Source organism: Lepisma saccharinum, chromosome 1 (assembly GCF_977018435.1).
Source record: "Lepisma saccharinum chromosome 1, izLepSacc3.1, whole genome shotgun sequence".
In the NCBI taxonomy this organism is placed as follows: domain Eukaryota; kingdom Metazoa; phylum Arthropoda; class Insecta; order Zygentoma; family Lepismatidae; genus Lepisma; species Lepisma saccharinum.
Window position 1 is genome coordinate 147,426,940 of NC_139229.1, and position 19,306 is coordinate 147,446,245.

The 19,306-nt window shown below is 37.4% G+C and overlaps 1 protein-coding gene across 1 annotated transcript in view; it reads left to right on the forward strand.

The window, feature by feature from the left end:
* Pal2 (Peptidyl-alpha-hydroxyglycine-alpha-amidating lyase 2) overlaps positions 1 to 14,038 on the forward strand; it is a 28,520-nt gene extending 14,482 nt beyond the window's left edge. The window contains exons 3-7 of the mRNA XM_083140065.1: positions 1,390 to 1,588; positions 2,382 to 2,583; positions 3,882 to 4,067; positions 6,501 to 6,619; positions 11,547 to 14,038. Of these exons, the coding sequence (XP_082996191.1) occupies positions 1,390 to 1,588; positions 2,382 to 2,583; positions 3,882 to 4,067; positions 6,501 to 6,619; positions 11,547 to 11,717 (877 nt within the window). The 3' untranslated portion in view covers positions 11,718 to 14,038. The remainder of the gene's footprint in view (positions 1 to 1,389; positions 1,589 to 2,381; positions 2,584 to 3,881; positions 4,068 to 6,500; positions 6,620 to 11,546) is intronic.
* The last annotated feature ends 5,268 nt before the right edge of the window (positions 14,039 to 19,306 follow it).

Sequence of the window (19,306 nt, forward strand, 5' to 3'; positions counted from 1 at the left end):
TTCCCTACTTCTGCTCTGGCCAGATGGTGTACATCATGATGACATGTTACTTTTTATCAGTGATGCAGCTCCCTATATAAAGAAGGCTGCCATAGCATTGAAAATTCTCTTCCCGAATATGCTTCATATCACATGTGTAGGCCACGCAATGCACAGAATCGCCGAAAAAGTTAGAGTGTTGCACCCAGAAGTGGACAGGTTGATTTCGAACACAAAGAAGATATTTCTGAAATCTTCCTCTCGAACCCGAACATTTCAGGAAGTTGCACCTGAGCTTAGTTTACCTCCGCAACCAGTCTTGACGAGATGGGGAACCTGGATATCAGCAGCTATATATTATGCTAACCACCTTGAAAAAATCAGTGAGGTGATCGATGCTCTTCCAGAAAATGAAGCAGCTTCAATTCGTGAAGTGAAAAAACTCCTGTGCTATTCAGAACTGAAGAATGAACTGTCGTTTAGTTTTGCACATTGTGGTGCATTGCCAGAGACAATTACAAAGCTAGGAAAAAGAGGTGAGACTCTTGTAGCATCCATGAAAATCTTCGAGGAATCTATGCAGCAGATGATGGAGAAAAGGGGTCAGCTGTTGTGGAAAAGTGCAAATGGGTAGTGAGTGCAAATGATGACTTGAAACAATTGAAAACAATTTGTGATATTCTAAAAGGTGAAAATGCTGTTATCGAAATGAGTCCAGCTACATTTGCTTGATTTATGTATGCTTCATTAACATTTTGCCAGAAATTATAGATAAAAGTAAGTGACTTTCAAATGTGCCTTTTTCAGTTTATTTTGCCTTTTTTCCCATTTTTAGTGCCTATTTTCCACATTATAAATGCGTTTTTGCCTGCCTATTTTAACGAAAATAAATGCCTGAACTTCCGAGCTCTTCTTTCAGAGAAATATACATTATTTACTGAAAATGTTTCTATTGCATAATATAAGCCAAAATACCAAATGCTATATTTGTGTTTCAAGTGTAAATAGTGTATTGTAAAAGGGAGGTGGGGTAAATTTATTTGTGGTAAGTTCTTTTTTTTTCTAAAGAAAAATTAGGTATCCATTAACTGGAGAGATTTATGATAGCCAGGTGGTTAATGATATCGCCATTCAATCAACCTTAAGTCGTTTCTCGGTAGGACGCAGTTTCAGTAATTCCCATGTCACTTCAAATGTATGCTTATACCTTACTGGTCTATCTGTGCATGCATTAGACTTCAAATCAAACAAAATTTGACAAATTTTTCTTGTTTCCATCTTTCATTGTTCTGATATCGTAAGAAGAAAGACAACATTTAAACAGTTCCTGATATATGATCGTTGCGTAAGCTAAATTCTTGTTCCATATGGCTTCGACTTCGAATGACGAAAAGTGTTCTTCTCTTGCAGCTCCTTCAATTCGTCGGAACACTTCCAGCACATTACCAATGGCCCGATAGCCGTGGACACCATCCTGACCCTGGACCCAAACACCGGAGAGTTGCTGAACAGCTGGGGGAAGGACATGTTTTACATGCCTCATGGAATAACCATCGACAAAGATGGCAACACTTGGCTGACGGATGTGGCCCTTCATCAGGTTTTTAAGGTGGGTACGCATATCATGCAGGGTAATTCAAAAGGCCATTAACACCCCCTGTAAAATGTAAAGGAGTTAGGGTGGGTACAAATGACCATGATAGATGCAGGTTAGGCCTAGGGGGAACCACATTGGTGTGTTCCAAGCGGATGTCCGCCATACTGGTGGCCGCCATATTGAATTCAACTCAAAATTTTTAAATGGGAAGGGGGTGATGTCATCCACATCAAATCAGGTAATTTTATTCATTCAGCAATTTTAGGCACTTCAGAATTTATATAAAATGATTACAGGACAAAAATAGCCACATGGCGCAACAAACGAGCTCTAGTAATCACACATTTTATTCCGATATATTTAGCCCAAGACGGATAAAGACAAAAATTGCACCAAGGTGTTCATATTAACATTTAATTTTACATATTTCAATATATTCTTCATAATTTAGTGATTTTACATAAAATTACTTATTTTGTGGTCTATATAAATTAAAGTTATGTACTATGTTATACTTCTGGTAAAATCTGTGTCGGACACTCTTGACTTCCGAGTAATACAGCGTCAGAACAATGGTATGTGCCATAAGTATGGGGAACAAACAAAGGAGCATTGTGCTTTCGTTGGTAGTACATTCCTATATTGCCACCTTCTTGTATTTTTAAATGAAGCCGAACCAAAATGGGGTTACCACCACCACCGCCTCCTCTCCTGGACACGCCACTGGTTAGCAAGTTACTTATCCTGAATGAAAATGTACCTGTCGCATGTAATGTCGTTAACGCTTTTTCTCTTTTGTTTCCAGTTTCCCAAAGGCTCCAGATCGCCATCGATGACCCTGGGGACGAGATTCGAACCCGGGAACGACGAAAACCACTTCTGCAAACCGACGGACGTGGCAGTGGCAGGCAGCGGGGAGTTCTTCGTGTCCGACGGCTACTGCAACTCCAGGATTCTGAAATTCTCGCCCGAGGGTAACGTCACAAAGATCTTCGAATCCGATGACGGTGAGTTGAAGTACCCGAGACGTAAAGATAGCGAGAGTGTCGTCTTTTAATATTTGAGCATTTTTACCACAGGCCCTTGGTACGGGACGGACACGGGGTTTATTCCATAATATCCATTCCATTATTCCTTCATTTTATTGTCGGCAGTAGTTGCGGATGAGCGACACTCTCTTGTGGGTGGTTGAATGGTCATTTTTCGACTGTCGTCCGGCCGCTAGGTTCATTGGTGTAGGCATTACCTCCAGAGACGAATGCTATATTTTAGAGCCAACGGTATTCGTTCTCTTCATAATTGACGATTTTTGTTCATTTTATGCATCAAAGAGGCAGGGACGTACAGGCCCGGATTTCCCAATAGGCCTCATATGCGCGGGCCTAGAGCGGCACTTTGGTAGGGGCGGCACGATTGTTTGTTTTAAATTTATAAGGAATACCTAATTCTCGGATTGCCTCTTTTTTTCTCCGGATGGAATGACTTGATGTAGTTGTATTGTAAATACAGAGCATTCCCTGACATTCGCTACGAGACTCGGCGGCAAGCGGCCCGGCATCAGAGCTTGTCTTTCCCGGTGAACGGGTCCACGACAGTCGCTCGCTAGTCTGTTTTTTCGCTCTCCCTGCCTTCGCTCTCTTTCCCCTTCTGTTGACTTTGCAGACTGACGCCAGTATAATCCTCCCTCGGAAGTGATGTTGTGTCGTGTCCGTATGTTGAAGATTGTGGCTTAATATGGCACCATAAAAGTTTACATTACAAAAAAGGATTGATCTTGTCGAGTGTTACTTCGGAAAAAGGAATTGTGTAGAAGTGCGACGACGTTTTGCAACGAAATTCCTGGTGCTCCCGTTCCACATAGGACCACTATATTAAACCTCGTAAAAAAAGTTTAGAGTAACAGGGTCAGTTCTGAATAAAAGTGGATAGAAAAATGGGGAAATAAAGTATACAAAGACAATCCGCACACCATCCGTGAGTTAAAAGAAAGTATTGTACGAGAAATCGGGAGAATTACGGTAGATGAACTTGCACGTGTAAATGCCAATTTCCTTCGGAGATGACAGGAATGTGTTGCAGCAGAGGGACATCATTTTCAACACCTTCTGAAGTCAAGGTACACAATATGAAAACTGTAATTTTAATAGCCGACTCTAGCGACTGTCGCTGACCCGTTCACCGGGAAAGACAAGCGCTGATGCCGGACAGCTTACCACGGTGTTTTTGTTACTCATAACTATATTTATTTACATCTTGAACGTACTCTACGTATATATCTTAAGGTAATAATGGATTAATGTTGCAGATACACCGCTGAATGTCCCGCACAGCCTGGCCCTGATAGAAGAGGAGGACTCGCTGTGCGTTGCAGACAGGGAGAACATGAGGGTGAAATGCTACGAGGCGGGGTTGAAAGGAACGCAGAGCGACGGGAAGTCTGTTTTGACCACCAAAGGGCCGATTGGAAGAGTCTTCGGAATCGCTCCTCTTGGTACGTATCAGGTCACCGTACATGTAATGTTCTTGAACTTATGACTTATTGTCATTTCGCCACTCTGATTTCCCAAGTATTTGCAAGTAAAAATAAGGATGTACACAAGTATCATAATGAATCATAGATTATTGCATGTCAGTTCAGTTCGTACCTCCAAGCAGGCCCGTAGCCAGGCAGGGGCCAGGGGGGAGCTGAGCCCCTCTTGGAACTGCCTTCAGCCCCCCCCCCCCCCCGGCACTGAGGTCAGCCCCCTTGACATTAGGTAAAACTATTTTGTACTGTATAATTTATTTGCAGTGAAGAGTGAAAATGTAGACAGCAGATATTATTTTGCTCACAACTTTGGTGAAGGATAAATTCACAGAACATGAACAGCAGCTATTTCATTCGTTCACATTATTTATAGGAAGAAGTGTAAGTAGCGGCAAGCATTTAGGAGATTATCTTCTCTAGACTTCAGAAAGTTCCTTCACAGGGGAGCTTCTTTATCTGTGCCTTCGTTGTCCCTGTTGCGACCTCCTATTTATACAGAAATCTGTGACTTTGACGTCATTATGCAAATTCCCTCCGCATCTGCATCAAACGTCAACAGCTCCCAAGTTTTGGGAACAAAGGGGAGTTTCATTGCTTCGGCCGGGGGTTGGAATGTACGCTAGGCAGTATGATTGAATATTGTCAATGTTTTCTTGTTTGATATAAATATCTGTATCATCAAACGGAGTATGGAGTGTGTGATTTCAGTAGCAGCCAATTAACACTTGAAGCGATATTTTAAAAGATATAGAAAAAATGTAGTATTCGTGTGATATTTATAAACTTTATGTAACTTAATGACCCCCCCCCCCACTTAATTTACCTTCATTTAACACTAAAAAAACATGGCTCAACAACCCTCGAAAGGGCCTGGGCCTATATCTCGGCTGCCAGTCTCCTTCCCACAATCCTACCTAGAGGTGTGGAGTTCTTCAACTGGTAATGGGGTGACGTGGGGTTAACACGTCGAACACCCAGCCCTTGTAGGAGATTTCCGAGACCAGGTTACACTACTCACTCGTAGCTCCCCAATTTCCTCACGATGGTGGATTGCCACCGGTCCTATACACAGGCCGAGAATCCAGAGACTGAACCCAGGCTGGACTTGGTTCAAAGCCCCCTGATAACCCATGAGCCCCCCCCCCCCCTGAAGATCAATTCTAGCTACGGACCTGCCTCCAAGACAAAAATCTGAATATGATACATCTACACAATAAACTACCAGAGAAAATAAAAAATAACATCAATTTACAAAAACACTAAATTAGATATTAATGGATCAATTAATTCACAAAACTGAGGACTTCTTGAACCATGAATTTAATAAGAAATAAAGTGATATGGGAAACCCTTTCTTCTGATCTATGCAAGAGTCAAACTTTGTTCAATTTGCGTATTTAGAAATGAAACTTGTGCTTATATAATGTGACTTCTATTTTTTATCCACATTTATTTCATATTTGTTTTCTTCATTATTGTCATAAGATATAAGCAACTTGTAACACATCAAAGTCAATAAACAGAAATTTAAGATAACATTAGTTCACACATTCAATGAATGTAACATTTGAAACTTCATGTTTCCACTATGTAAAGCAAATAATGCAAGGGTATACAGTAATCAATGTTAAAAACTTCTAAAATTATAAATTTTGGCCTGTTCCATATCATTGTACTATATGGATGATTTTTGTGGATGGAATCAATCAATTAATTTTCTTCTGTGAATTTCGTAATGGCGACTCGAGATGAGATCGAGGACATTGTTCCGCTGGCAGCTTTTCCAAAACGTGAGAATATGGATCGTTTGTCAAATAAATAAATTGAGACCTTATCTTCGACACGTTCACGTCAGAATTACGGAATCAAATCAGAGAGCTTTACAAGTCACGTGCGTTTATTTACAGCAGCGCTTAAAGTGGAAAATGTAAGCTGTTTGGACGAGCCTTGGTGTTAGTGGGGGGGGATGCTCCTATGGTTTAACATAGCGACAATGAGACAGCTAGGGAGATGCTTTGCAGAAATGTTGCTGTCTCTAGGGGATACCATCCCCGCACCCCCCCCCCCTCACTTCGTAGTGAAGTGTAGTAAGTTAGAATGAATTTTATAGGAAATTTTCGGGTAAATCAAAATTCCTTTACTGTGAGATTTAATTAGACACATGAGAGGGGGTGTGTGGCCTTTGGATACTTATATTTGCTGTGTTTAATGCGTAAAATCTCTTTAGCAGTTTGAGTTTGTTGTAAGTTGTTAATTGTATATATTATATCAAGATGAGAAAACTGCCATTTCTTGAAGTCTGAGATGAGAACAAAACATGCTCGGTTCGTCTTGTCTCTCGTTACAGTAGATTATGTATCTTTGCCTTTTAAATTCTGCTAATGTATATTTTGCCAGGTGATTTGCTGTTTGCTGTCACGAACGGGGTGAACAAGGGGCCCGAAGTGTTCTCCACCAAAGGACTCACCTTGGACCTCGACAGTGGAAGACCCGTTGACACGTGGAGACCTCTGGAGGTAAGTGCCAGAAAATAAATCCAGAAAATGGGTAGTAGACATAATCCCTGTAATTTTTCGTTTCTCATTACATAATCTCTTTGAATAACAAAAGATTGTTTTTGCCGGTAAGGTTTGCAATATCATCTGTTCTTAAAATTTCCAACGGTTTGAGATATTTATCATGCCATACATACATAACCAATAACAATGGGAATTCAGATTGAGTGACCACGTTTCTTCACGTGGAAAACTAGCATGAGTCTAAAATTATATATTTCACACATGTATTGTAATGTCATTTCAGTAATTTGTGTTAATTCTTGTAAGGAACTGGTGTTACAAATATAGAGTGGTCCAGGTCGTCGGAGGAATCCTATAACTTCAAATTGAAGCAGTGTTTCTTCGTGGGAGTTGCTTGTTTTGTGAGGAAATGTCCTACTACCACCCCTCCAATTTCCCAGGGGGGAGGGGATGGGGGATGTCTTGCTTGTCACTTGGTAAAAAGTCTTGTGGATATCCACACTAATAACCAGTTAGTGAAAACAATAAGTAAGACCAGGGTGGAAATCATTGGAGACTGGTGGGGGGAGGAAGATCTTAATTTACACACACACACACACACACACACACACACACACACACACACACGCATATACATATATATATATATGAATGGCTTATTGCAGAAAGGGACCTGAGTCACATTTTTGAGGTATCGGAGTTAATTTTTTCATCTCCACTGTGTCTAGCAGCATACTGCAGGGGGGTGTATTGAGGGTTGCAAAATTAACTATTCATTATGTTGAATATTTGAGCCAACAACGGCACATTTCTTTCTTACACTATTAATATTGTACGATTTTTCATTGTTTTTCTCAGAATTGTGCAAAAGTGACTCGGGTCCCTTTCTGCAATAAGCCATTCATATATATATATATATATATATATATATATATATATATATATATATATATATATATATATATATACATATATATAGTATATATATATAGTATATAAACATGTATACATGACTTATTACATGTTATATATATTTATAATTACATATAAAAGTAAATCACTAAATATTTAATGTGTATATTGTTAAATATGTATAAAAGAATTCAATTGTTACTTTTATATATACCAGAAATTTATAAAGCAGCAAAGTAATTCCTTCACCAACTGGTCAAAAATTTCAATAATTTAGAAAATAATTGAAATAGTTTTATTACATATAACTTTTTGCTTTCTATTTAAATAAATCAATTACATTTCATACTTTTATCTGTCTCAATACTTTTATATTAGCGATTAGGCAATTATGGCAGAAAAGCGAAGTAAAATAAAGCAAATAAATCAATTGTTTTACTTTTACTGTACATATATTGTTAATTGTTTAGATCTGTTAAAAGGGAGAGAGAGAGTGAAAACCATGCAACACTCACTTGCATGTTTTTGATATTATCCCTAGTAAAGTATAGTTGAAGTCAAAACTAATTGGTTAGCTATGTTTGTTGTTATTAAAAAAAAGTCTTCCCCCTGATATTTTTGGTAGGGGGAATTTTTAGGCCAAGATGGTTGGTGGGGAAAATCCCCCTGCCCCCGTGGTGGGGGTAAATCCCCTTCCCCCCAGGATTTCGCACCCTGAGTAAGACTGAGTAAGTGGTTTAGTTAGCCAAGCATGCTGCGGAACCAAAAGTTCTGGTAAGGTATGAGTGAAAATTTCGTTTATTACATAAATCAATTGTTGAATCATAATGCCTGATAAATATTACAGTCCATACAAATTTTACATGTTTAGCTGCAGTGTGTGTGTGTGTGTGTGTTCGTAAGTTAATATAACGTTACAATCATTAGTAGCCCTAGTGATGAATATCTTTTTAAAAAAATTGTAAATGTTACGTCCTTTTTAAAAATCGACTTTGCATCCATACGGTACGTGCTTCACAGATTCGCCAAGAGATGTCACGATGAGCGGAAGCGCATGTGCCGTACTCTCGCGATAGATCGTGGAACTAACTACAGCAAGATTTTCCCCACCTTTTAACGTACTGTATTCATGAGTTGTTGTTTTAAGTCCACTCTATGCACAGTAAGGCTAATCGGAACTGGACCTACAGTTTAAAGTGGGATCCGAACCTCTTATGCCTCCACCGGGTATCGAACCCGGGACCCCTTGAGTACTGTATTCATGAGGTGAAGAAATCATTATAGGCCTTCTTCCTCTTTTTGATGCGAATTTAAAATAGACGGAATTGTGAGTTTTAAAAATAGCTAGAGTGATATCAAAAACTGTGATTTCACGAAAGAGAACAGTGAATTATTAGATGCGTGCTTCAATAAATGCATAATTCAATTTACAGCACTTACTACTATTACTACTACTACTACTACTACTAATAATAATAATAATAATAATAATAGTAGTAGTAGTAGTAGTAATGTAAATTGTTGTACGTTTCAAATACTTTTTCTTTTCTTCTTTTTATCAAAATACTGAAAACGGTATAATTAAAATTAGCCCCGTGAGCCGCCATGAAGACTAAGTGCGGATATGTGTTTGAATATTTTGACCTGGCAGAGTGATTAGCATAGCGTGTTACGAAGACTGTGGTCATATATTTCAATCTTGCGTAAAGAAGGATATTTCTTCCTTCACTCCTATCATTAATTCACCATTCATCCTAATCGTCGCAATTAATCTCTAGATACACAACCAATTTGTGTTTCCGCGTTCAAAAAATTCGATTTGAAGTCGTGGATCATCACCTTCTTCACTGTGATTATCATGGCCCTCCCTGATTATGTAGTGTGGTCCTGTCCCGAGTTCGAACCCCCAATTAAAGCACATTGCACAATGGTTCTGTCTGGTCCCAGTGTTAACTGTAGGTCCAGTCTATATTAGCCTATCTGAGCATGTGATCATCGCCATCAGTCAGATGGTATAATTTACTTTGCATTATTATTTAATATATCAAACTATAAGTAACTTTTTCTTCAATTTATAACCTCAAATTTCAAGTTGTTTTTTTTTGTTGTTGTTGTTTTTGTCATAGCTTCTGTGTCAATCGGTCTTTCCTCGTTTGCCAATGAACATTTACTATCTCTGATAGCTACAACTTCAGGAATTTTGTCTGAAATCTTTAATCTTTCTGAAACCTTTAATCTTTCTGAAAGTTTTAATCTTTAATAAGTATAACAGGCGTAGTGGTGGAAGTGCAATAAAAACTGGACTGCTGGTAAAATTGTTCATGTCGTTTCTAAGGCTTGTCCCTCTAATAATACTCGATTTGTAAATTTATTATTAAACATTAATGTTAATAGATATCCCACTAACTAACTAACTCTCTAGCCTTCTTAAACCCGAAGATTTATGGTTGCAGCAACACAAGCCTTCCATCTGTCTCTATCCTGGGTAAGATCAATCCAATCTTTTCCATCCCTACCGATTTCCTTTAGATCCATCTCAACGTTGTCCCTCCATCTTCGTCTTGGTTCCTACTGGTCTCGTACCCTCAGGTTTCCCAACAAGAATCATATAAACTCTTCTTTCCTCTCTCATTCGTGCCACATGGCCTACCCACCTAAGTCTTCTTGATTTAATTATTCTAATAATATCTGGACATGAATACAAATTATGAAGTTCTAAATTATGTAACCTTCTCCACTCACCTGCCTCCTCATCCCTTTTAAGTCCAAATATTTTTCTAAGGATTTTATTTTCAAATACTCTTAATTTATGTTCCTCTTTTATTGTAAGGGACGAAGTTTCACATCCATAAAATACTACAGGCAAAAATTACTGTTTTGTATATTTTAACTTTTAGTTTGTTTCATATTATACGAGAACTTTATGAAGAGAAAAGTGACACACATTTCCTGAATTAAGTCTGCTTTTTATTTCCTCTTTAATATTATTTTCATTTGTTAGTATTACCCCTACTTGAATTTGGAAACTGATTCAAACGAGTTGTTATCAATAATTACATTTTGATTATTACCTAATACTTGGTTTCGGCCTGTAAGCATATATTTAGTTTTCTATTTGCTAAATTTCAACCCTATCTATTTAGCTGCTTTTAATAATATTTTAGCATTATTCTTAATTGTATTTATATTATCCCCTAACAAATATACATCATCCGCATATGCTAACAACTGAGTCCCACTGTTCAATTTTAGTCCTTCATTAGTTTCTGTTACCTTCCTAACAGCATATTCTAAGACAAAATTAAAGAGCAATGGCGATAATGCATCTACTTGTGTTAACACATCATGAATTGTAAATTTGTCAGACATATTAATACCAACACGAATTTTACATTGTTTCATTATTGCATACTTTTATTATATTAACAAGGTTCTTAGGTATCCCAAACTCTACTAATAAATTATATAATATATCTCTTTTAACCGAATCATAGCTGCTTTAAAATCAATGAATAGCTGATGGACATTTTGATTATATTCCCACTTTTTCTCAAGTGTCTGTCTGATGTGAAAAACTTGATCCATAGTTGATATGTTACGTTTTAATCAATCACCTATAATTTCATTAGCATATGGGGTTAGTCTAGGTATCTCACTGAGGTTGTAATTGAAATTAATATTCTGTGGTTATAAGGGCGTTTTTTGGTTGGTGTAAAGGTAAGTTTTGTACCAAAAAGGCCAGTAGCATATCTAGGAGTTTCGTAAGATGCGATATGATCATAAATTGGGGGAGGGGTTGAAGATTGCTTTTTAACATTTAGTTCCACAGTTTGCCATTTTCCACAGAGAGTTGGTCCAGAGGGAAGTTTATGACTGGGGTTATCACTATGGGCACTCCACTCAAAATAATCATACATTAGACCTTTAAAAGGGACTGGCTGTTTGTTAAAAATAGGTTAAATCGCTGACCATATTTGACCTTGATCTTGACTTTCATTTGTTCTTGTTGAAGGGTTTCCAGTCCCCTCATGACATCGCCGTGTCCCCAGATGGCAGCGCCATCTACGTGGCTGAAATTGGCCCTAATCGCGTTTGGAAGTTCCTGCTGGAGCCAAAAGACGAGTTGGAAATGGAAGATGATGATGATTATGACGTAGAAGAGGACAAAGAATCCGATGATTAAGAAAATACAAGTTCTCAACTTGGGTGAAATGGAAAAAGACCGAACATTTGCATTAAAATGATACAAATTACCTGATGTGATACGTGAAATTGAAAACCAAAGTATTTTTGTTTTAGATTTTAGTACGTTTAGCCAGAGTGTTTCTGAATACGTCTAAAGCCAGGCCTGGGCAACTCGTCTTATTTGTGTGAGACCGCTCTTGTGTGCACTCGGAGGGGACCTTCAGGTGCATTGTTTAGGCTGGCAGTGCATAGAGCACTCGCGAATCTCCACAAGTACACTCGAGTTCCGCATGCCTGGTCCAAGGAATGAATTCCTAAAAATCGTGTATATCTCTTGTGGGGTATCCTCTATATTATATAATTACAGCCCTTTTGTTGAATGTGTTAAATAGAAATAACTATCTACGCACAAGGTAGTCCTTTAAAATTCTTTAAGAATAACCACATTTTCTTCGTTAAAAAGATTATTAAAATCTACGTTGTAGGATCCGACCGGAGATTTCTTGATTACTTTCAACGCTCAATACAACCAATTAAAACTCGATCTGCAAAACGTTGCTGTGGTGTCTAATGTACGCTTTCTATGGCTATACTTACTTTATTTTAAAACGATTAAAACAGAACTTGTACCACCTACCTCAAAACACACACTGCATATTTCACCATATAATCTAATAAAAATCATATTAATATTTGTACATAGAGTATCATTGATACAAGGCCAAAATAAGAATGTTTAGCATCCTGTAAGTGTAAGTATTGTGCATTGCTTTAATTTATCACCCCCCCCCTTTTTTCTTAAGATTGTTTCTGACACAATGATTTTAAACTATTATTGACTACTCTAACTTCCACACATTTCTTTTATAATATTTTGGTCTTCTGCAATAGCGTCAACTTCAAATAAATTTTGAATGGGACGAGATTGACATAAACAATATTTTATGTATATGTATGCTCCTCTTGAGGATTTTGGGATGGCAGAAACTGTTTTTTGCCCATGCTAAAGTCGGCGCCTATGGTCTTTTATAATCTTCGTCACTTTTCTCGAAAATAATGTACAAAACGAACTGTCTATATTAAACTAAACATTATAGTCGAATCAGCAATTTTCAATACACTAATCAAGTAAATCGTGTTGATTTATAAAATAATATCTCAATTAAGTATGCAGCACTGTAATTATTTTAAACATTAAATTAATAGATCAAATTAATAAAGTTATTACTTTAAGTAGAGTTAATTTTTTACTTCTAAATTGCTTATCAATTATTTTTTTAAATTTAATTATTAGTATAGTTGCGAATGTCTTGTTGGGTGCATTTGTCTAATGTGACAATATTACTAAACATATTTCAAAATATTGTATAATTTATAAACGCCAGAATGCTGGCATAAATTTGAAACTTTTTTTTTACATCAGCTTTGTATTTTTTTTCATTCCTTAGGAATATGTCAATATAATTTTGAATGTAAACTGTTTATAATCCAGGAAACACAATTGAAATCTTTTCGTAAATTTATTTCTTATTATTTGCAAAAGCCTAATTCCATAGCCGAATAAATGTAGAAAATTTGACGGGTTTTTCTACTACAGATGTGCTTCACAGTATAGCAGTTAGATTTTTACATAAAAGCGTATGCCATGTGATAAGGTTTAGGCTACTTTGAAGCACTTTCTTCTTAACAAATAAAGTTTGCATTTTAGAACACTGTGCAACAGCCACTGTTTATGAGGCACATAAAGTTGAGCTGAGTATTATTATTCTCTACAATTGTCGTACACTGTGGCAATTACAAGATTGCTTTGTAGATAAGAACACTATCTCTTATTCTCTTTATTTCATTACGACGTCGATAGTTTATTTGTACTGTTGTACACACATTGTATTGTGTTATTGTTTGGCTTTATATTTAGCTTATTTGTTGAACTAAATGAAATGAAGAGTTATGTGAAGAAATCGTACAGCCTGAATATATGTATGAAAATTGAATCCTCACATTTTAATAACATGATTAGTACATGATTGGTTGCTAAAAAGAAGTGAATAATTACTAGCATTTAGATTCCATTTTCACTGGTGATATGCTCAAGTCTTTTACCGGTTAACTTCTAAAATTTTCGTATTTAAGGGTTTTATTACTTTCGAAAATGACAGTATTAAAATTAATACAATTTTATTCAATGCAGGATATGTGAATTACTGTATTAGAGATTGTAACAAAACAAACCATATCAGACATACAAATACATTCGTGTACTGTTTTGTGACAAGTGATCTAAATGTAAATGAATGTAAAATAAAGACAAAATTATTTATTTACGTTACCAGCTGTTATTCATTCCTAGATTGAATTTATGTGTAAACAACCAGAGCCCTGTAGGATACAAACAGTTGTAATTTGCTGTAAATTTATAAGATAGTTGTAAAATATCATAGTTGGAATTTTTTTCTGTACAATACATGTATATGAAATTCATTCTTCCATATAGAGAGTTTAAGGGGTTTGAAAATATATTAACATGAGTGAGGAAATATTTCGTGAATGTCCAGAAAAATTCCAAGTTCTAAGGTTACACTCTTTATTGTTTTCCAGGGATTTTTTACTTCGCCTATACATCGCAAGATGGTGCTGAGGTAGCAAACGCACCACGAACGTCGCATTGACCAGAAACCGCGTGAAAGGTCTTCATTACCGGAGCTGGAAAGAACAGAAAAAAACCCTAATCTTGCCACCTGGATTCACACCAATACCTGTCACACTGAATCGACAAGACCCGAAACCTTTTCTCAACAACAAAAGATTTACCGAGGTCTTCGATCTCTGCGTCGAACAGCGGCAACAAAAGATTTCCACGCACCTTGCCGGGCCACAATGTGGCTACTGCAGCCGTAAGCCGATTTGGCCCAAAAGCACTGCGAAGCCGGACTTCATTAGACGCAGGTGTGAAGAGCCGACGCGGGTCGAGTATTCTGTGCCTGTTGCAGATTCCCTTGCCTTTGTTCACGGAACGTTTATTGATGGCTTGGACCCGCGTAGTTATAAAGGTTTCGGTTGAGAAGTTGCTCGTAATTCCAAGGCTTCAAGGATTTTCCTAGCGGTGTTTTTCGGAGTGTGTTTCTTTGATCTGCACGTTTTACACACTTCCAGAGATAAATATTCTCGCGCAAGACTTGGCTAAAGTAAAAATCAAAATTAGTTAACAAATGTTATCAAGCCGTTCTTGAAGACTAGCCTTGAAAACTACTATTTCTTAAATAATATATATATATATATATTTTATGTCTCAAGAAGCCCGTCTTTATTACTATTTTTCTTTCAAAATACATAGTTTTAAAACGCTTCTAGAACACCCGACAGTTTACGTCACTTAGCGAGTAATTTCTCATTGGCTACAGGAAGTACTGAAGGCCAATAAAGAACAAAGGTCTCGCTAATTACAAAAGAATACTTTTATTACCCAATTAAGGAAGTGATTGCTGCTACAACTGTTTTAAACATTGCAATTGGCTGGTAGCTTGTACGGTCTCACTTATCGGACACAACTTAAACACCATCGGTGGTTAGGTTAGCAGCAATACCGACATCCAATTAAAAATTTCTTTTTCTTTCAAATTGGAGAAATATTCTTGCTAGTTTCAAGTATTCAGATTTTTCTTTTCGGAACAGAAATTCTTAGTGATTTCATGTCACATGAGTATTAAAGAATTAATAAATATTTTTTTCTGCTTTTGTGCGAAATCATTTTTATGTACAAATGTGCTTGATTCTAAAAACATTTTGATCAGGCCAGGTTTTAAACCAAAATAGAAACGTTTAGCATCTTTTATGTCTATTTTTGGGGATTTCCGTTCTGAAGAGGAATTTTCAACCCCTTAACTTTCCCATGGTATCAAACTATTTTGCTCAAGCTTACATCAATATAGGTGCCGATACAAATACGTGGGTTGTAAATTTGAAAGTGGCAACACTGTCAGGAAAAGGTGATAACACCGTGCATGTGCTATCAGGCAGTGAGCAATGTCAGTTTGAGCCCATGTCGATGTGATGAGTGCCAAAAGTGGTCGTTGCAGCGAGTTCTGTTGTGTGTGTGCGAGGTTGAAATGAACGCTATTTTGTGGACTGCTCTACCTTTACTCGGCCGAGCGGGTCGTCAGAAAGTAAAGCCCCTATCACACGGAACTGGATTTCTAGTTAGTTGGCGATGAACTAACTTTCTGGGTAGTAATCATGGCCGCCTGGCTGACTGCTTGACTGGTTTTGAGGAATAGGACATGTTCTAATTGCTACTAACTTCTTCGACTAGATTCTGTGGAACAGCCAATCAGAGCAAAGTTTGGCCATGTGAAGATATTGTGTGAGTTTGTAAAGTAGCCTTTTTTTGTCTGTGGCTTCCGAGTGCATACAACACGAAAGGCAAGTTTACAATTGAAAAAGCTAAAATATTCTTCCATACGTGTATAGTAAACGTTGTAAAGTACGTATTTTATCAGCGCCGTTCTTCTCTACCTAAAACCATTTAATGCGATGAGATATTCCTCTCGTTTGGATAGTTATCGTATTTTAAAAGTGTGAAGTGATACGTTGTTTACATCTCGCGCGGCCGCCATTATGGAAACGAAAGACTATCGACAAGTACGGTATAACAAGTACCGTGTGAGGCGAAAACTAGCAAATGGGTAGTCAGTCCAGCATCAACTAGAGCATTCCTACTAGAAATCTAGTTCCGTGTGATAGGGACTTTAGCCCGGTTTCGCCGAGGCCTTTGGCGCGAATTTTGAATTTGTACACTTATATGACAAAAATGTTATAACTCGTAGACTATTTGACGAATCTACTTCAGGTAACTTTTGTTTTGCAGATAGAACATCAGGGCATGCAACCGTGCAGAAATCAAAACGCCAAAGCCAATAAGAGGGGTTGGGTGGGCCGCGGCCCTCAACTTTCAATGAAAAAAATCATAAAAATGAGTTTTTTCACGTATTCTATAATGTAATGCACCCAGGAACATGAAATGACTTTCATTCGGTTGAGAAAGGATCATTCTTTGAAAATAAGGCTAAAGTTTGCTTCCCCTTGCAAAAATAGCGGGGGGAAGATGGGGCAAACTCCCCATTTTTATGATTTTTTCATTGAAAGTTGGGGGCCGCGGCCCACCCAACCCCTCTTACTGCCTTTGGAGTTTTAAATCCAGCACGGTTGCATGCCCTAATGGTTTAGCTGCAAATCAAAAGTTACCCGAAGTAGATTGGTCAAACAGTCTACGAGTTATAACATTTTTTTGTCAAATAAGTGTACGAATTTAAAATTCGCGCCAGCTTCCATACGTAACTTTGGAGTCGGGGGGGTCCTGGGTGGGTGGGTTTTCTTCCACATGACATTTCAAAGTTTTATCTGAACATCTGTCAGCGTTTACAACCTCACATACAAGTATGAAGGTACTAAAAGCACATGGATTTTTTAATCAGCACGCGTTGCACAGTGGTGACAATATCTGGAACCCAGCATGATGCAATTTTCCTCAAGTTCAGGTTTTTCTCACTGGCACATCCAAACCTCCTAAAGAAATGCACTTACCCATTGGTCAGGTATTGTTGCTGTAGGTTTCATGCAAGTATTGATGACATTCTCGTGCATTTTTGCCACGGGCCACCTGGATTTTGATCCACAATCTCTGTTCTACTTTTGTAAACATCCTTTAGAGCAGTCCACAAAATGGCGTTCATTTCAACCTCGCACACACACAACAGAACTCGCTGCACCGACCACTTTTGGCACTCAACACATCGACATGGGCTCAATTGGTCACTGCCTGATAGCACATACACGGTGTTGTCACCTTCTCTTGACAGTGTTGCCACTTTTAAATTTACATCTCACGTATATCTGATTGATTACATAGCGGAATGGAAGATTGTTCCGATCTCTAAAGCTCCAATCTTCGTCTCTCAACAGGTACTTCCTGATAGCGTAGTAGTTAGTAACGAACGAGTTAGAATATAATATATGAAGAGAGGGCTCCGTCCACCATGATATTCGCGCCAGAAACACCAACCAATGTTTAATGTGGTGCGAATATTCGGTAGAAGATAAATTGTTGCGGCGGAAAACATGGACATGGATACTTTATTTCTATGTTGTTATGTTTATATCTGAACTGAATTTATTTATTTATTTTGCCGTAAATACGTGCATTCCCATCTTATTCCCGTTTCATTTCGGCGATGATAGGAGCTTCGGAAATGAATGATCTAATGGTAAAATATAAATGCAGCCTTTATGTATACAGTTGGGAATCAAAGAGGTTTGTTGGGATGTTTCTTTTAAAGAAATAGGCTCAGGTGTAAAGTTAGTAAAATATGTAGATTAGCCAGAAAGAAAGTCACATAACCTAAGCCATTTAAGGTCACATAATTTCCATTATAAAATTTAATTGCAGGATACTACCTGTACTTACGGGATTCCTCATTCGAATTTATCACCTTATCGTCCATTCTCATCAGGGGCGCCTTAAGGGCCGGATGACCTCCCGGGGCGCGCCTTCAGGTGGCGATAAATCACCAAAACCTTATTTCTGATTATGTGTACAGTATAAGCGTGGCTACGAAATCGGAAATAAATGTATGGAGATGTTTATAGTTTTTTGTACGTATGTATTAAATAAATACGTTATACAAATAAACATGTTATTTATCAGTAACATTTAAAGCATTTAAAAAATAAGGCTATTGTTTTTCTCGTTAAATAACGAGAAATATATAACATGGTCATATTTTTTTATTGAAAGGTGGTGTTCTGGAATTTTCATCTTTATTCTTGTTCAGTTATGACGTGGATTGGTGAAGGGCCTCACAAGTGTGTCTTCTTAAAATTATTCAACATAGTCAAACTATACTTTAGAAATGTATTGCAGAAAGCTATTGCTATAACATTAAATAGAATCAATCCCTGAAAGATGCTATTTTTTACAGTTTATAATGAATTTCGATTCGATCTTCCAATTTGAATTTCACATGTATCTTATCGCCCACAATGTTTTGGAATGTTGTAAGCTTTGTATTTCTTTCGTCTTTTCTATTTGTTTTATTTATCCTTTTCACCATTTTCCTCTGCTTGCATTACCCCCTCCTCTCTCGCTTTCACACACACATGGTCAAGTGGATCAGATCTTCTGATCAAAATTCTCTCTATCCACCAAAGAAAAACTAGCAAAGAGACTCTATGTCGTCACCTTTGTAAAGCCTCTTGGCTATCATATCTTACCTGTGTCAATCTTGATATAACCTTCCTATTTCTCTCACTGAGTGTCCTTATCCCTAATTCCCTTTTGTATCTCCCTGCCCATGCCTTTCAACTGCTCACTGTGTGCTTCGGTTTGTACAGTGGATATTTTGTATTATCCCTTTAATTTAAGAAGGAATTTAACAAGTTTCTCTTGTTCATAGCGCATTGAAACCCTTGGAAAGTTTCAATTACAAAACGCTAGGTCATGAATCGAAATTCTTGTTCATACTACGTATATGGAAGTAACGCGAAGATGTTATTATATATTTGTTTGTTTTTTTTTTCTTAATTTTTTTTATC